The 20,071-nt window shown below is 35.3% G+C and overlaps 2 protein-coding genes across 3 annotated transcripts in view; both read right to left on the bottom strand.

The window, feature by feature from the left end:
- The window catches only part of sema3aa (sema domain, immunoglobulin domain (Ig), short basic domain, secreted, (semaphorin) 3Aa), a 102,565-nt gene extending 96,735 nt beyond the window's left edge, over positions 1-5,830 (bottom strand). The window contains exon 1 of the mRNA XM_016257390.1: positions 5,759-5,830. The gene's annotated coding sequence lies outside the window, so the exon portion shown is untranslated. The remainder of the gene's footprint in view (positions 1-5,758) is intronic.
- A 3,324-nt stretch (positions 5,831-9,154) lies between these two features.
- The window catches only part of LOC107593980 (tetraspanin-11-like), a 17,530-nt gene continuing 6,613 nt past the window's right edge, over positions 9,155-20,071 (bottom strand). Inside the window, exons 3-8 of one of the 2 annotated variants that reach the window (XM_016283939.1) lie at positions 19,529-19,720; positions 17,609-17,683; positions 17,305-17,409; positions 16,451-16,609; positions 15,721-15,807; positions 9,155-9,671 (exon numbers count right to left, since the gene is read on the bottom strand). In XM_016283939.1, the coding sequence (XP_016139425.1) occupies positions 9,612-9,671; positions 15,721-15,807; positions 16,451-16,609; positions 17,305-17,409; positions 17,609-17,683; positions 19,529-19,720 (678 nt within the window). In that variant the 3' untranslated portion in view covers positions 9,155-9,611. The remainder of the gene's footprint in view (positions 9,672-15,720; positions 15,808-16,450; positions 16,610-17,304; positions 17,410-17,608; positions 17,684-19,528; positions 19,721-20,071) is intronic. The other variant, XM_016284011.1, reaches the window with a different exon arrangement.

The raw sequence follows: 20,071 nt of genomic DNA, 5'->3' as shown, positions 1-20,071 counted from the left end.
CCCACCTTTGTATTCAAGTTATATGCACAGATCTATTCATAATGATAATTCAGTTGACAGCAAGATTAATCTGCATATCTAGCACATCAATAAAGCTCTTAAAGTCGCCATTACTTTTAAGGAAGGCAAATACAAAGGGCAAATCATTCAGCAGCACTGTGTCCATAGCAACGGCAGAACCATCTAGCCTTCAAAAACGAAACATTGACCCCATATTTTCATTTTCTGTCACCAGAGGCAGTGAATGCAGGAAAATACAGTAAGAAGGCGAATCTTACAAAAACATGTCCGTGTCATATTTTAGCCCAAATGGAGAAGGAGGAAGGAAATTAAATGTATTTTCAAGGCCATTAAGATTATTAAAGCATTATTTTTTTGACAATTAGGCACACCAATTTCTCAAAATGAATGAATAAAACAACTGTCAGGGGTCAGTAAGATTTGTTAATGCTTTTGAAGGTATTATGAAGAATTATGCTCACCGAGGCTGTTTATTTGATCAAATATTGTAAAATATTATCATAATTTAAAAGAACCATTTTCTATTTTGATATACATTTTTAAATATTTTCCTGTGATGGCAAAGCTGAATTTTCAGCAGCCATTACTTCAGTCTTCAGTGTCACATAAACCTTCTGAAATAATTTTAATATGCTGATTTGCTGGTCAAGAAACATTTGTTTTATCAATGTTGTAAACAGTTGTTTCTCTTAATATTTTTGTGGAAACCATGATCCATTTCAGGATTCCTGATGAATTTTATTATTTATTTGAAAAACTTTTTTTTGCAACATTTTACATGTTTTTATTGTCACTTGAGATCAATTTAATGTATATTTGCTGAATAAAAGCAATGATTTCTTTCTACAGTAAATCATTGCAATGAACCCAAACTTTTGAAAAGTATGAAAAGTTAAAATATTTTCATTTAGATATTTATTTTTTTTAATTTAGATGTTAAATTCTGATATTACATTTTTATTTAATTAATAAAAATCTAATAAGGATAATTTAAAGAAATGGCCAAAAACCAATGACCATGAACTATACAAGATGTGCTGGCCTAATTTTCAAGATATGAATTAAATAATAGGCTTTATAATCTTATAAAAATATATATTTTCTCATTGTATTTAGTTTTGAATTTTGCACTGAAATGCAATGCGGACATGTTTTTCATGAGATTCACCCAGGACTGCTGGTGAGATGCAGGTGGGAGGAGTGCTGGGGTCTGAAACAAGAGAGCAGAGCAGCTCGGTGGATGTAATCTCTGTGCTGACTTATCAGAAACACATTTGCTGAAGTAAATCGGTAAGCATATGCAATCACATATATATGGGGCAACAGGCCAAAAAGCCCCTCTCAGCCTGTATGAAGCAAGCCTCTCCAGGTCCCCTTTCAACATGGGACCCCCATTTCATTCTCATTCGATTTTTCTTCACCTGTCATTCCCCCCGTCTCTCTGTAGCCTCACAGAAAAATAATAAGACTTCCTCCCGCGTCCCTGAGGGTTGCGCTTGCGAGAGGGGTCAGAGCGGACCCCGCTCGTGCAAAAATCCAGCCTCTCTCTCCTTAGCGGGCTGTCAAGAATTTAAAAAATGGAGACAGGCTGAGAGAGGCTGAGGCAATTACTCATTTACAGTCTGTATAGACATTACTGAAAGCTGCCTTCCCTCGGCTGCAAAGCAGTAAATGTGTTTCCAATTAAAACTCTTGTGTTTACATATTCTGCATTTTCTATTGTGTAATTGCAAGATTTATTGCAGGCCTGTTGTATTTCCTCTGGGGTGGAAAATATGGTCGTGAGGCGTGAATATGACACATGATTGGTGCCAAGCAAATTCGAGTCACAGAACTCTCTAAAAATTCGATCAGCGAGGCCGTGGAAGCAGGCCATATGTGATTACTAGTCATAAGATATAAATGAACGGTTTTGGACTGTGCGAGAACAAGTGGGTTAACACTGAACGTGATCCAGTTATAGTCGTCCGTTGAGGTCCGCTGCACCAGCACCCCTAACACGCTGTACATATGGCCATACGTAACTTAATGAACAACAACACGCCACATGGAAGGCATGTGATCTGGCCTTTGAAACGAACACCAACTCTAAATCTATTTAATGACACAAGAGATATGAATAATTGCAATAATGTCCTTGCGGTTTCCGTCCCCAGATCCCTCATGATGCATGCTGTTGTCCAAAACTAAGGCACACTCATGGCTTAGATGTTTCGGAGCGGAACTTGGCAAGCGCCGTTTGGATCCACGCATTTAAAGGCTTGTCGTCATGGTGATTTGTCTTAATGCCCATGCGACCCAGACCCCTGCATCTGTTTTCCTTTCTCTTCCCTCTCTCATAATCTGTTTAATTATTTAACATTAATCATTTATCATTCAGAACTGGCTTATTGAAGCATTTAGCAACATATTTAGCAACCTGAAGAATTTAAGGGGTCCCAACAGAATCAGGTCTGTCTCACTTTACAAGCACAAAATAAATAGTATCAATCCATAGCTCCAAAAACGAATTTAAGATTAAATAAAACATAAACAGATCATATTTGCACTGCCCACAAAATAGAAAAAGATGCAAATTGCGAAATAATGGCTCTTAAATGCACTCTTAATGATTTTGGACTAACAGTGTCCTCTTTTGGACAGTAGGAGCATTACAATTGGACCACCACTCATGATCAGCCATTTTGTAGTTTTAACATGTGGCCACAACCACTAAAACTCACACTGACGTTAAGCAGGCTTTCCAAGAAGTGGATTATTCTGACCACCGCTGTATCCCATACAGACACTCGACAGTTGTAATGCGAGGCATGTGTGTGCAAGATGGGTCTGAGGGTCTCGCAATGCTCGGCACGACTGCGGTGCAGTGGGAAAAGGTTCTGTGTGTGTTACGGTATGCGGAGCTGTGAGTCAGCCAGAGTTCCACAGACACACACACACACACACACACTCTCACAAACAAACACACACATGTTCCCCTGAGAGAAAGAGAAAAATATGCCAGCAAAACTCCACCACAGTTCTCAGTAAGAGATGAAAAGACAGATCAAGTATGAGAATACGAAGAGGTTCGCCTCTGTCTCCAGGCCTTTCTGAAGCAACTGCTCACACAACTGCTAGGAAAAGACTGATTAATGGTGAAGTGTGCCATTTCTGAGCCACCAAACAGAACCGCACAAAAATTATGATGGCCACATTTATCAACTGTACTTTGGACAGAACAGATCAACTTAAAGGGATAAAGTAACGGGGCCATTTGTTGGAGGACAATTTTGGAAGAATTAATTTTATAATAATTTATATACATTTTATATAATTTTATAAAAGCAATCTCATCACTTGTTCAAATTTGATTCAAACTTCTGTTAAAACGGCATTATTTGAGCAAGGTGTGATATTAAGGTTTTCACTATCATGGCAAAGTTGTCAAACTTTACACAGAAATCACATTTATAAAGACACACTGTAAATGTGCATCACATTAGTGAAACTACGGTAAATTGTTCGGACAAAAAAGTTCCACTGAAGGTCTATAAAGTCACTTTCAATCTAAGCAATTGTATGTTGGTCAATGTGGTGAATTTGCATGACCAGCTAAATCTGATTCAGAATCTGTGTGGAGAAATCTTTTTCCCTCACATGAAATTCTTGATTGCATAGATTCCAATTAAAAATACTGGATTTCGTCTGCCATTTCAATTCATTTTGTCAAACAACGGCACATTTTATTTTATTTTTTAAAGAAAGGGAGAACAAATCAAAATTAATTTTGGTAGTAATCAATATTATGCCACAAATGTTTATTTTAAAGCATGCACTCCACAACAATACTCAATATATATTACATGAATATAACAAAAAACAACGTTTAACAAAGACAGTATGCTATAAAAAAAAAATCTCAAAACATCAGACTTTAAAGGGGTCATATGATGCTTTTTTAAAGATCATTAAGAGAAACTGCAGGCAAAACACTATTTTTTCATACACCTGTCAATTTTGAGATTTTGGGCTTTTTGGCTTTTCATAAAGTGTTGATAAAGACTAGTGGAAAGAAAACATCCAAAAGACACTGTTAAGTGCACTTTATCTATTTGTGTCAATAGATTTCAATTACAATACATATTTTTAAATGCCGTTTTCTCAAAATTAGTTTTTTCTCCAACACTGAGCCATAAATCTCCACTTCAGTAGCACTTACACACACACCAAACTTTACATTTTTATTCCTGTCTATATTCTGAAGATTTTTACAGAGGGATTTGTTCACATATAATTTGCTTGATTGAATACAACATTGTGAAAATATATTGTTTTCTGGCTGTTCAAAGATTTTTCAACAGTGACAAAAAGAGATACCCAAAATTCCCTCTGTAAAAACATTTGACTCTAATATGTAAAAAAAAATTTAACAAGAATTTTGAAACTGACTTCATCCAGTGTTCAGATTTTTGTACTAGAAATGTATGCAAATGAATGCATATTTCATTAAATAATGCCTAATTTGCATATTTAAACATAACATTTTAGAAAACTTGTAATACAAAAAATGTTTGCTATTATCAATGTAATCACTCAACTGGGTAAGTAAGGTGATAACTATCAGTTAATATTTTTACCCTATTCACACCTGCACTGTCTCGCCTTAAATGATGAACTCGGTTTCAACCTGAAAGGCCTCCAGTAAATAAAACCATCCCACCTTTTCTGTATTTACATACTTTGGATTCAACTGAGGAAACTCCTCCTAAACAGGCAGAGAGTTGTTATGTACTGCTCTATGGTGCTGAAAATAACATTTACACTTTACAGATGCTTTCATCCGAAGCGACTTACAAATAACCTAGATATGATATGATGTCAGGTGCATGGCATCCTGAACCTATTCCAATATTTTAATATTAATAAATACAATAGTCGTTCCGGCACCAGAAGTATTACTCTCACAAACAGGCTCAAGTTTCCTTTGCACAGCGGACTGTTTAGCTCACAGAAAATGCGTTCCAGGTGTTCATGTCAATATAGTTTTTCTGCAGTCTTTGTGTGCACTGTTTGACATGAGTGATCATACAGTTTTGAGATGTTTGAATCATCTCATTAAAATGTTAGATTTACCTCAAAGACCAGCTAAGCTGAATTTCGTCATATGCTCTTTGACACATTGCCTCTGTCCCGCTTCTTTGTTTGTATGTCAAGCCAACCGATAACTTGCCTGTCCACTGCATTTTAAATGTATTTTTCAGTCAGGATACAAACAAAATTGACCATACTGTGTATATTCCAATGGAAAAATGAAGAAGAAGAAAAAAAGCTTTCACATGTCACTCAAGATCAAGGATCTCTCTGTATTTAATTTTTTTTTCATGGACAAGAATGAGATTAAATGAATTTTTCACAGATGAGAACAGATGAAAGAGGGTTAGGAAGGGTTAATAAAAATTAATCAGGTTTTCAAGTTAAAATGATTAATTTTGAACAATTGCTCCCTTGAATATTCCAAAAATCCTTGGCTTTGCTTTTATAATCAGTCTTAGATAGAAAGAAGTGCATATGACATTAATTTTGACACAAAATGTCCTAGCAGATGTTAATATGAAGCACAAGCAACACCCATCAGTTCAAAAGAAAACCAGGGCCAACATAGCAAACCATATACAAACGATACCAAAGCAAGCATTTAGTGCATTGCCAGTCTTTTGCTTTCTCAGATACATAATTCAACAGTTAGATAACTTACCAAATCAGATGAGATATGCCTTTATCCAGATGAATACGCTTCTTTACCTGAAACAATATAAAGTGTATCAGTGTATCTAATATCCCTGTACATTTGTTAAATAGTATCTGAGGTGTTTTTTATTTTTATTTTTACAATTTAAATGAACTCGGTACAGTCAGCTGAAATGAAGCAGATAGGTGTAGCATAACTCAGAGATTTGAGATCAGGGTGAGTGTGCAGAGCGTTATGTATCACCAGCTGTCTTTCATTCACTCTCACTTGTTGGTAATGTTAAACAGGGTTAGAGTGTGGGGGGTGTTGCACTCGCTCATATGTTCCGTTTTTCATGGTTTCCTGAGGAAATGACAGGAGCGGAGGGGGGATTTTGGCCACAATAATCCACTTTATGGGCCTTGGACTGATCAGATGAATGCCCTGCAGTGTAATTGCATCTATGCATTGCAATTATATTGCTTAAAGCACACTGAGAAGTGCTTTAAAACACATTGTGCATGTGAATGAGCTGAAAACATCTCCTTATTCAAGTTGAATAAGTCCTCATTACACCACCCTAACTGAATTAGTCAGTAACTTACTTATAATTGATGACAGAACAGTTAGAAATGTGTGAGGCTGCAATGCCAGCTCAAGCGTAAAACTTCAATAGGCAGAAAACCACAAGATTGTCCTCATATTTGTTTGCAACAAGGGAAAAGCATTACAGATCAGATTTTTATCTGACAAGAGACAGAAAACTGGACAAATTTATGTGGTCAAATGTAAAGACAATCTGGATCTGGATATTATCCGGATATGAAAGTTATTATCTGGATATTAGTGGCTGCATGTCAATGGGTCTTTTCCCAAAATAAAGCACATGAGGATGGTGTGGATTTTCAATTTAAAGTTGAAGACAAATTTTTGTCCTTGAAGAAAGCTTATTCATTTGTGTTTGTCTCTATCTACTGGCTAAAGTATGTCAGTACAAGCAGCCAACCAGAATATGTCAACAAAATAAGTTTATTTGAAATAGAATTTTTAAACAGACAATAAACATACAGCTGTTTCAGATAAAACTCTACACTCTAAAAAATGCTGCGTTGTTTCAACCCAATGTTGGGTCAAATATGGACTAACACAACTGTTGGGTTAAAAAGCTAATTAAAAAATGTAACCAACATTTAACCCAAAAGTTGGGTTAGTCCATATTTGACCCAACATTGGGTTGAAACAACCCAGCATTTTTTAGAGTGTACTGCCCACAAAGGATGCAACAGTCTTAGGCAAAGAATTTATGAAGTGAATTCTTTATGAAAATACATGCACATTCCATCTACAAACACATAATTCAAATGAAAGATTACATCTATTATATCAACTAACTAGATGGTTAAATTCATATTTTAAATCACATACACTCTAAAAAATGCTGGGTTAAATACAACCCAGTGCTGGGTAAAATAGGGACAAACCCAGCAATTGGGTTGTTTTGACCCAGCGGTTGGGTTGAATGTTTAACCCAACCTTCTGGGTAGTAACCCAACCGCTGGGTCAAAACAGCCCAATTGCTGGGTTTGTCCCTATTTTACCCAGCACTGGGTTGTATTTAACCCAGCATTTTTTGTTGAAACAACCCAGCATTTTTTAGAGTGTACTGCCCACAAAGGATGCAACAGTCTTAGGCAAAGAATTTATGAAGTGAATTCTTTATGAAAATACATGCACATTCCATCTACAAACACATAATTCAAATGAAAGATTACATCTATTATATCAACTAACTAGATGGTTAAATTCATATTTTAAATCACATACACTCTAAAAAATGCTGGGTTAAATACAACCCAGTGCTGGGTAAAATAGGGACAAACCCAGCAATTGGGTTGTTTTGACCCAGCGGTTGGGTTGAATGTTTAACCCAACCTTCTGGGTAGTAACCCAACCGCTGGGTCAAAACAGCCCAATTGCTGGGTTTGTCCCTATTTTACCCAGCACTGGGTTGTATTTAACCCAGCATTTTTTTAGAGTGTACAGACTTACATGCAGCTCAGATGAGAGATTGTTTATTTGCACAATGTTTTTACTGACATTAGTATAAAGCAATTGAATTAGACAGTAATCAGCACAATAAAAAACAAGAATGTAACATTAAATCTTTTTCTTTTTTCTAACCATTTTTTCCCCAAATGACACTGAATTTCAATAAGGCTGACGTTGCTGTGGCAACTACATTAAGATTTTGCAGCTGTGATTTGTGTTACAATGCAATGGAATGGTGCTCATTCTTCTCCTTCATCACATGATCAGTTCATGATGAGTTCATCAATTCAATAAAATCTTTTATAAGATAAGCATAATATTCAGCCAATCCATCTAAGGGAAATCATTAAGGCTCAAAAAGTAGCTTCATCTTTTTAAATTTTGTTCAATGATATTTAACACAAAGTGTAACAATGGACCCTTTTCACAAGACTGTGATGACGAGTTTTTCATATTTGTATTTTTTTTTAAATGTGTGTACATTTATAACACTATTCTTTGTATTATATCACCTTTGCATCAAATTACAAAAAACAGTTAACAAAATGCGAGGGTGTTTCTAATGCAGCGTCTATGGGAGGGATGGTAAATTTGACATCGTTCTCTCTTCTGACTGCCGTTATCAGTCTCTCTCCATTTTTTTCCTTTTATTGAAAGTCATGAAAACACTATCGTGGAGTTTTTCTTTTTCTATGTGAGCAAATGGGAATGCAAAACATATGTTTGTGGTACTTGTAGCGAATTTAACTCATGGGGAAATATGAATAATTAACCATAACTAATTATAATTAATTATTAATATTTTAGATCCACTGTAGATATTTAGCTGACCACTCAGGGTCAACCGTCTTGTCAATTCTAAGAACGTTAATTTCCTGGTTAAAGGAAATAACTTTCTTACTGTACAATTCTATAAGTTTGTAACATAAATCTGCATGATTATTGACTCCGGTTATGAGTAAACAATGAACACGTCAAGTGTGAAACAAGTAAGGTTTTATTAACAAAATATATATTGTGTGTTGGAGTGTTCCAGACGCTACATACTCTACCATTCACTGCTCTTCAAGTTAACTCAACTATGACAACTTCCGCTGCTGAGAAACCCGGAAATGTGAAAAAGGTCCATTGGCAGATTTTACATTACACAGTATCTGCAAGTTGATATATAATGCAGGAACAACTACTGAAGAGATCCACTGATTTAAATTACACTTGTTTACTGTAATGCCAAAATAATAATAATAACTACACTGTAAAAAAAATCAAGTTGTAATTAAAATAAGGATTATTGGATGTTTTACAAGAAAATATTATTTCAGTCTTTCTACTTCAAAATGTAATGTTTAATTCAATGTGTTCAATGTGTTTTTTTCAGTGTATATGATACAGTGGACATAATGACTAAACAGTGATCTTTCTACAAGTTTCATAAACTTTTTTATGAAAATACAATAATAAATGGTCTTGACGTTGGTCCAGTGTATTTTGTGCCTATCAGCAGGTTCCCACACCTGCTTAAGATTTAGCAGCACATTACATACATTTAATATGAGCAAATCAAAGCAAATATGTGGTTAATAAAAATATTTTTTATATATTATAATTTACTTAAAGTAAAAATTTGAGTTTTTTTTCTGAATGATTCTTTGACATCTAAATGACTACAGGGCAATATCCCACATCTTTCAAGACTATTAGGATCATAAGGAGGCAATAGCAATAAGCAACATTTGTCTAAAATCTTATATTAATGTAAATGGATTTGGTCATGCAGGCTGTGTTTGTGTGTGTTGGAGTGTCAGGAAAGGCATATAACGTTTCTGAGCCGTCAGTACGGGTCCAGTTTAATTCGCCTGTGCAGGCAACAGGTGAACACCATTCCACAAATCTGAAACACACAACACACACAGATGATAGAAAATGTATCAAAGTAGCATGAAAATAATAAAGATTGTTTTTTATTTGACTAGATAAGATGGCCATCAGCCACATTTTCATTTCTGGTGGACATCTGTCTGGTCAAATACGCATAATAACTTGAACTAAATGAGATACTGGCAGGCATCTAGCGGCAGAACATTTCATAAAAAGAGCTCTAACAATGTCAGGATGGATAATCGTCAGGCCATCCAAGGCCATCCAAGATGTAGATGAGTTTGTTTCTTCATCGGAACAGATTTGAAGAAATTTTGCATTGCATCACTTGCTCACCAATGGATCCTCTACAGCGAATGGGTGCCGTCAGAATGAGTGTCCAAACAGCTGATAAAAACATCACAATAATCCACGCCTCCATTCAATCAATATTTTGGACTGTTTTTGCTTATAAACGGTGCTTATCTGTGCATATTTCTCTCCTAATTCAGAAAAGGTGATTTTTTCACTGAAGAAACAATATTACGGATAGAGGACTCAAATTTTTGTTAAAAACAACTTGATGAATTTATTTATTACAAACACACAGCTTTTCACTTCACAATATGTTAATTGATGTACTGGAGACATGTGGATTATTGTGATGCTTTTATCAGCTGTTTGGACTCTTATTCTGACGGCACCCACGCATTCACTGCAGAGGATCCACTGGTGAGCAAAATTTCTCCAAATCTGTTCTATTGACGAATCAAACTCTTATACATCTTGAATGGCCTGAGGGTGTGTACATTTTTAGCAATTTTTCATTTTGGGTGAGCTATTCCTTTAAAAGCACTGGTATTTTAAAAGCCTTGTGGCAATTGTTAAAAACTCTCTTCATAAAAGGATCGCAGGAAGAGGGAAGCGGTGTTGAGTTACTATGGAAACCGAGGTGTAAGGCAGCCGGTAGCAGTGTTGTTATAATTGGGTCAATTATCATGCGTGGGAGTGTGTGTGTGTGTGTGTACACGTGTTTTTATAAAGGCTACAACGTGTAGGCAGATTCAGACCAGTGGTAACATAAGGAAGAGAGCATAACATTCATTTACACATTTCTGTATTTCAAAACGGCATGTCACGTTTAAACATTGCCATGATGGCAGAATAATTCACACAGGTGAGATCTTGGAGACTGTGGTACATTGTTTTGTTGTGAAGTTTGTGACAGCATAAAAAAACACCCTGAGATATTCTTCAAGCTGTAATCCTAGGAAAAACAACTCAAATATATGTAGGAGATACAAATATAAGAATCTTACCAAACCTTTACAAACTTAGTCTACATGTTACAAAACAATCTAAAAATACAGAGTGTTTCAGCATCTAGCCATGCTTTATTTTTCCTCTCTCCCTCTGGAAAACGCTGAAGACAAATCGGAAGCCAGGTCCTAGGATCATTTCTACAAAAATGAAGGAGCCTCATCCTACCCACAAACACAGAAATAAACCAGAACTGGAAGCGCAGCTCAACTCAAGTATTTCCTTGCCTTAATAATGTTTTACTATTATGGGAAAACTATATACTTTAAATTGCTTAATCTGTAGTTAACTGTTGGGTAAATGAGTATATATCCAATATCTATTACAAAGTGTAGATTTAGTAATATAGGTTTTTCATCTTTTCTAATTTGCAAACTCATTCAACATTCTTAAACCATTTGATATTCTTTCTTTAGAAGATATTTTGCAGAATGTCAAAGCTGCTCTTTTCAATACAATGATAATATGAATACTCTTAAAAAAAAAAAAAAGTTTTGCAATGAGGAAATTTACAAGAACCAGTGATATCTGATGTCAACTGGACCAAACCTGGTGCAAATATATCTTGAAATTCCAATGTTGAGTGTTTAATAACATAAATATACACAAGAGATTTAAAAATACAGAAAAATAATCAATTTCAGCAAATAATTACTACAGTTGAAAAGTTTGGGGTAGGTGTTGCAGTCTCTTATGCTCACCAAGACTGCATTTATTTGGTCAAAAACACAGTAAAATTCTAAAATATTACGTTCATTTAAAATAGCTTATCTATTTTAATATATTTTAAAATGTCATGACATTTCTGTGATGGCAAGTTGAACTTGCCAAAAGAAAAGAAAATACATTTCTTTAAAACATTTTTACTGACCCCAAACTTTTGAACAATAGTGTAAATTGAAAGAATGATCTTTACACAAAACTGTCATCTGTCATTAGCAAATGTAGAATATAGTGCACCAAAAGACTATTTTACAGTGCTTTATGCCTCTTTTTTGGAACTTAAAAGCCCCAGTCCTCATTCATTTCCATTCATGGAAAAGAGCATCTTAGAAAATTTACAGAATACCTTCCTTTGTGTCCATTTTTCATTTTCAGCTTTAAAAAGCTTGTTCTTTTCACACAATTATGCTCCATGTCATAAAGCACTGAGTGAGAAGCAGTATTACTGCCAGCACTTCTAATGCTACTCCAGAGGAACATAAAGCCGGATGAAAGTGGGATTAACTGCATGGGAGAAAGGCACGACAGACAACAAACCAAGAGATGAGACTTATACGCAATCAGCAGACCTACACAAAAAGCTAGGGACAAACAGTCTTTTTTTCTGAGCAGATATGTTGACACCTTTGAAAGTTCTCCTTTCCAACAGTCTAGGTCCAGAGGGAGGGATACAATAGACAGGAAGAGAGAGGCCTGAAATAGATCGGACACATTGGGAGTCCCACAGCAGGCTGCAGGTAAAAGGTTATATCAGGTAAACGGTCGACACTTATTCTCAAAAATACAGATTTTTAACTGAACATATTCAATTATTTGCCTTATCCTGTTATGAAACATTTTTTGTCTCAAAATACAAAAGTTTAACATAATAAAATGCTATTTGGTGCTATTAGTTGTGCGTTTTTGTTCTTTTTTTGCCATGCAGCATTCAGCATGTGTAGAGTAAAACTGCTTGTTTCATGCCAACACATACATATAAGTCATACAGAAAGCATGACGTGGACATAAATTGACAGGAATAAGGCACATGGACATGCACACACGCACAGACACGAGCACAAACTCAAATGGCCGACCTTCTTAACGCATAGTGCTTCAGGAGTCAAACATTGGCACTAGCCAGTCAAACATCAGAAAAGTCTTCTTCCTCTTCTTTATAAAGGAGATAAATAAAGCAGGCAGTCAACACTGCTCCTACCAGCTACATGACACACACACACACACACACACACACACACACACCAAAAACAGATAAGAACGATACAACCAAAAAGAAAGAGACAGAGAGAGAAAGACAAACAAAACAGAGACACATGCTATAATTTAAGACAAACATTACAAATCCTTGAAATACAGTGTTTTCTTCAGACAATCTGAGAAAAATATGTTCAAGGAAAGACAAAGTGTCGATGTATGTTTTCACTTTTTTACAGCAGGGAAATAGAAAATCAGTTCATTTGCACAGTTCATGTAAATAAACAATTCACTCATTAATTTTAAAAAGGTAAGTCCTTTTCTGAAGTGAAATATTAAATTAAATGCTGCTTTATTCTTTAACTCTGTAACATAAGTCAGTGTAGCTTTTTATTAGTTGTTTTTATTGTCATTTAAATGCTAATCACCCTAATTAAAATGTTTTTTATAAGAAAAATGTTGTAATTGCAGAATTAATTTATACATTTATAAGATATTGATTTATAATATGTGATATTAACTTAAAGGGAGAACTACAGTTTTTAAGTAGTTTCTTCATAGATACACTGCTGCGATTACACAGAAAACATAAAACCAAGCAATTTGTTACAGTATGTTATGAATGTGAACCGATGCTCTAGACCCCTGCAGAGCAGCACTGTATTTACAGCCATAATGATGGTAATAATGAAAGATCACTGAAGAGGATCAATTTAATTAGCACTCCCTCTAGTGAGCAGCTTCAAGCTACACTGTGGCTTTTTACAGTAAAATCATTACATTAAATTCAACACAGGATTTATTTTTAGTCACCTATTCACTCCAGAGCTTCACATGTCCTGGATGAAATGATCACATGTCCAGCAGCTGAGACCTTGATGTTGGAAACGATGCATTAACACTGCATATCATGAAGTCCTGACGTACTTACAGTTACAGTTTTATGCATCTACTTAAAACTTGACAGAAAAAAAGTTCAGTTGACTGTTAATTCAACTGACTTTGGGGAATTTATTAAACCCTTTTGACCTACTATATGGGACTAACATCCAATATACGACATAGTATACAGTGCAAAGTATAGACTGCGTCCTAAATACCATACAATACATAATGCACACTACCTGTACACACCACATATTAAAAACTTTTTCGTAGAACACAGTGTTCTAACAGCTTGTTAAAAGTTACTGGACTTACATGGAAGACACTGATTTTATAATATAAACAAGATATAAACCAGTTTGTTTTGGCTAAGGGATTTTTTTTTTTAAAGGTAATTGCAATTTTTTATCTCCCAATTCTCGCAATTCTGAGAAAAATGTCTAAATTGGTAGATATAAACTTAGAATTGTGAGATATACACACAATTTTGAGAAAAAAAATTTGAATAGTGAGAAAAAAAGCTTCTGTACAACACATTAAAACATTAAAACCACCACTACCCACTAGAAAGACAAGAAGTGGGGATAAACTTCTTAAAAGTCTAATCTATGGTCATTATACATCCCTCCCGGGCTCAGAGAATCAATATGAAGTCAGAGCTAGAGTCACATTTCAGTGGTGTTTATATACAAGTTTATTCAAAGGAAACAGATCAATGGACCTCTGCACCCCTGCAGTGAATGCAGCACTCACACTGTGAAATCTGCACTTAAAGCTAAGAGCTCTTTATTTCTCTTTCTTTCATTTTCTCGAACCTGCATGTGGTCTCCACCTATTTTTACCCAGCGGGCAGTGCTCTGTGAGACTACCGTGCGCATTACCGGTCGGGGGCAAAAACAGAGTCCATTAAATGATTGCCCACAGGTCATTGCATCAGCTATTTTAGTGAAGGCTTTCATGTTATTGAACCACATCAGAAGAACTTAATGATCCATTGTTCATACTGTTTCTCTGAGATATACTTCATAGTAATTGGACATACACATAAAAAATATATTGTAAAGTATGCAGGTTGTACAGTACATGTTGAGTTCAACTCAAAGTATAAATATACAATAAATGAATAATACCATATACTGTATATACATATGCATATGTTTGAGGTCACTAATTTTTTTTTAAACAACTGAATAATTTTATTCAGCAAAGACACATTAAATTGACCAAAAGTGACAGTAAAGACATTAATAATATTCTATTTCAAATGAAAGCAGCACAACTCTTTCCAACCCTGATAATAATAAATGTTTCTTGAGCAGCAAATCAGCATATTAGAATGATTTCTGAAAGATCATGTGACACTGAAGACCGGAGTAATGACTGCTGAAGATTCGGCTTTGCAATCACAAGAATAAATTACATTTTAAAATAGATGAAAACCGAAAAAGACAAGTTATTTTAAGTTGCAATTATATTTCACAATATTACTGTTTTTTTGATCAAATAAATGCAGCCTTGGTGAATATAAGAGACATTAATATTAAATACCATACTGACCCTAAAGAACAGAAGTATATATATATATACAAAAATCCTACAATGTGATTTTCTGGATTTTTTTTTCTCATTTTGTCTCTCATAGTTGAGGTATACCTATGATGAAAATTACAGGCCTCTCTCATCTTTTTAAGTGGGAGAACTTGCACAATTGGTGGCTGACTAAATACTTTTTTGCCCCACTGTATATGCCCTTTGTAGAGCCTGACAGCTGTGGTAGTCTTCTACACTCATGTATAAGACTCATGTATAAGAAAGAGATGATTTCTCTTTTTGTGTTCCACATAAAAAATAAGTTAACATGTTTTTAGAACAACACGATGGTGAGTAAATAAATGTAAATATTTTTTTTGTGTGAACTATCCCTTTAACTGCACAGTACACCTGAGGAGGGCGGGGCTTACCTGTAGACAGGCCACGCCTATTCCCACAGCACCAATAATGAGCAAGTGATCTGCCAGAAACTGCTCCAGTTTAGTGATACAGCCACCCTGTAAGAGACCACAGCACTGTTAACTACTTCAGTTTAATGTATATATCATGTTCTTTTCTTTTCAGTGTCAGTGCCCATTTGTGAATGTGTCAATTGATTTATTTTGCAGACTGATGAAGAGTTACAGCTATATGGGTGATTTTTTTATTGAGTGATTTACGTGACAGTATCGTGGATACTGCCTCAACATATCAGTATAGAATAAAATTAATGGCCCACTAGAGGCCAGTAAAACCAGTGTCTTATTGTATTATGTATTACACCAGAGAACGGTTCCCAAAGAATACTTGGCAGCCGTATACTGTAGTGTTACCTCACACTTTACAAGCTCATATATGTTACCAGTCACACCTGCTTTGCTCACAGCTGTGCTTTTTTAGTCTAAATGACTCCCAAGGGGCATATCAAACATGATGATATGGTTCACAGGCATATTGTAGTTCCCACAGACAATGAGCAAGCATCTGAGCCTGTGGTGGCTTTGTCTGAAACCACCATACTACAACAGTACATTAACAAATCCCCTATAGTGTACTTGAATTTCTGTGTTTTGTAAAGCAAGTTAAGTACAGATGAATAAACACATGTTGCATAAATGTTGTGTGTGGGGGTTGATTTGAGGTTAACAGTCTCTGACCCACCTCCACCTTGTAGATGTTTGAGGGGTGGTCTCTCTTTCCACACTGAGGGGTGATGGTCTTACAACAGCTGTCAGGGACCAATCTTTTCTCCGCTTCTGGGGACATGATGTACACGCTGTGTGCCCAGTCAAAGGAGTTGTTGCTCCCGCAGCACTTGAACTAAAAGATGAAGGTGAGGGAGTTATGGGATTAATTAGGATCAGCGTGCAAAGTGGTCTGCACTATTTGTATTTCTGCATTATTTTGTGCACAGTAGTGATTTTACATGATGTTTAGAGGTAGTAGGTTGTGTAGTGCATTCAGTTTAAATTGTAAAAATGCTTAAAGTGCTGGTAGTCAGAAATAATAATAATAAAAAAATAATAATAACAAAATAAAATGTATTTAAAAATTTTATTTTTAAAATAAAAAACATTAAATATAAAAATGAGATGAAATAAAAAAATATGAAATCAAAATAAAATATTACATTTTATTTTTAAAATAAAAATATGTAATAAAAATAGAAAATAGAAAAAATATAATGAAATAAAAAATACTAAATGAAAATAAAACATTAAATGAAAACAAAATAAAATAAAAATAAACAAATAATTTATTAAAATAAAAAAAAAATTAAAAATGGGACTGAATTTTCCACTTTTAGCACTGATTAGAATCATTCATGTTCCATTACCATCTCACAAAAAAACTGTAATCCAATTTAAAAATATTTTGTCCTACCCACATACTCTTGTTTTTGTCTCTAATCTAATTAAATAAAATGTTCAATACACTAATTCAGAAATTTGTGTGTACAGCAAAAACCAGAGGTGAAAAGGCCCAGGAACATTCTGGGATTTGGCATTTCTCACATCCTGCTGTAGTCTGTCCACAGAATGTGTGATGCTCTCTTTCCCAGGTTGGGCATAGTTCTCTGTCATCGTCTTGCTCAAGTGCTGCTTCAGCTCTTCACTCAGCTGTGAGAGACAGAGATGAGAAAGACAGAGAGAAATGAACAAAAAGATAGAGAGTGAGCAGTATGCAGTGTCATCTGTCAAATGCCAGTCATCTATGGTTCTACAACTAGATCCATCATAAAAGCAATTTGCAGTTGGTTCTTTAGATCTTTTGTTCTGTAGCAATATTGTCTAAAAGTGTGTCTATAAGTTCACTCACTGCCTGGTAATAAACGTAGGCCAGAACACCAGCCACCAACTCAATTAGAAAGATCAGAAGCAGACAGGAGAAGTACTGTAGAAAAATGCACAAAAAATGACACAACATCCTTATCAGAAAACAGGAAATCCAGTCATTGCCACTCTAGATACTCTATACAAATTGTAAAATACTGTTTCCTGTTATACTAATTATTAGATATAAAGTCATGTCAAAGGGATGTTCCATAAAACTAAAAATGTAACAAATGATAAAATAAATTAATATAAAAATTGAACTGCTAAAAAGGGCAAATAAACAAACAAACATGCAAACAAACAAACAGAAATCTATTTAAGTATCAAAACAATATAATTAAATTTTAGACATTTTAGATTAAATTAAATTAGTTTAATTAACTATTGAACTAAATGCTAAAATGTCACCTATAAACAATAAACTTTCACAATCACAGTAACTAAAAATCTTTTGTTCAGAAAATGAACAATTTGTAATTAATTAGTTTAATTTGCCTTTGTCTTTATGAAGCATAATTTTAAATGGATTTCCTCTAAAATAAACTATCTTACAACAAGGTTGTTTATTCACACATCAACAATCAACATTCAAAATGCTTCAAAATGTAACCATATTTTCCGTCATAGGGATAAAGTAAATAAAATTGGTTTCTAAGAAATTTCTTGCTCAGGCCTGACAGATGAAAATCGAAGACACAGTGACCTTTTCCTCTGAGAAAAATAAAACAATAAATGGCTAAACTGAATAAGCCGTCCTAGTTTAATGTGGGTAGGGCTGCAAAAAGGTGGAAAATTTCCAGGATTTTTTGGAACATTCCAGGGATTTTTGGAAAGTTTCCGGAAATGTACTGGAAATTTTCCACCCCTTTGCAACCCTAATTGTGGGGGAGAGAGAGTGGGTGATAACAACCCCAAATCTGCCTTTGAAGATGTTTTCAGGGAAATATTTATTGTGGCATAACTGAAAACAAACCATCCAACAAACAGAACAATATTTCAAGATTATACATAACTCAAACTCACCATGTCTTTCTATGAACACACCAATTTCTATTTTAATTGTAAAGGGAGTACTGAAGTTGAACTGAAAAGTCAGTTTCCATCACTAATCAGCAGAATAAAATATAACCAAAGAACAGAAATATGCGTATCAAATTATGCACAGACTGTAGCCCGAACCACAGAATCAAGCGATGCCACAAAACAGGAAACAAACTGTCTGTAAAAGTGGATGTGTGTGAGAGAAGAATAAATTAGAGCAAACAAACACAAACATACTGTACACACACACATCCATACATGCCGCAATTCTCATTTAGAGGTCGAAAGAAAGGACAGGAAGTCCGATGTAATTTATATAAACACCAACACGAGCACTGAAGCAAATTAAATGAACTGATTCAAGTTTATTCAAACAAAACAGTGCACCGAACAGCTGTTAACCACACGGCAGCTGTCGCGTGTGGACATTGATGCATATATATGTTTTTCCCAGAATGCAATGCACTCAGATCAGACCGGCAAAGGCAGTGTCCTCATTACTAATTTCTAGCGTGGTGGTGCTCCTCAGTAGATTCATACATCTGAGTGAGAGTGGGCTATAAATAGCACTGCTGCAGTGGCAGTCACAACCTTGTTGTCTCTTTCTCTATTTCGAACAAACACAAGGTACTACCTTTTTTAAAAAATGGTGAGAAAGCAGATGCCTGTCAGCTCATTTGTCACTGCTGCCATGGAGCCCGTTCTGCTTTGTATGGACACTCTGTGCCGCCCCCCTGACTAACAACCCACAATAACTGAGGACTGAGAAGACGCCGGAATCTAAAGCAATTAGTGGTTGGACAATGGATAAATTGGCGCAACTGATAACATGTTATCCTCTGATTCATCTCCATCCCCTCACCGTGGACAGACAGCTCTTCTGCTCACGTATGACGGCGCAGCAGCCCAAGAACCCCGTGACCATCACCAGCCCTCCTGCCAGGATCAGGATGTAGGCGGACACGGCGAAAGTACTGGAGGCCAGCAGGCTCAGGTACTCTCCTTTATCGACCAGTGTCCAGATCCCGACACCCATCACCACCCCACCGCCCATCTGAAAGAGAAAAATACATCTCAACATATCAGAATGCTTCTTCTAATACACAAGTTTAAAGAGGTTACATAAAATGAAATCAAACTCAAAATGTCCTTCTTAGTCCAAAAATACTATTTATTGTATGTAACCCACAAAAATGGCTTGTTCCGAACATTCAGAACTTTATGATGAATATGAATACACATGACAGCACACATTTTGAACCTCTTACAACAAAATGTTTGCTTACTGAAGAATGGGGCAGCACAAAAAATGGCCTGTAATTCTAAGGGTCAAGAAGAGAGTGGAAAAATTATTTTATGAAATTTAATTTTAATTTAAACTTTAATTAAAATGTATATATATATA

The sequence above is a fragment of the Sinocyclocheilus grahami genome, unplaced genomic scaffold (genome assembly GCF_001515645.1).
Source record: "Sinocyclocheilus grahami isolate Dianchi unplaced genomic scaffold, SAMN03320097.WGS_v1.1 scaffold1.1, whole genome shotgun sequence".
NCBI classification, from domain to species: Eukaryota; Metazoa; Chordata; class Actinopteri; order Cypriniformes; family Cyprinidae; genus Sinocyclocheilus; species Sinocyclocheilus grahami.
The sequence above is the reverse complement of the archived record's forward strand: the minus strand, read 5'-3'. Positions and strand labels throughout refer to the sequence as shown.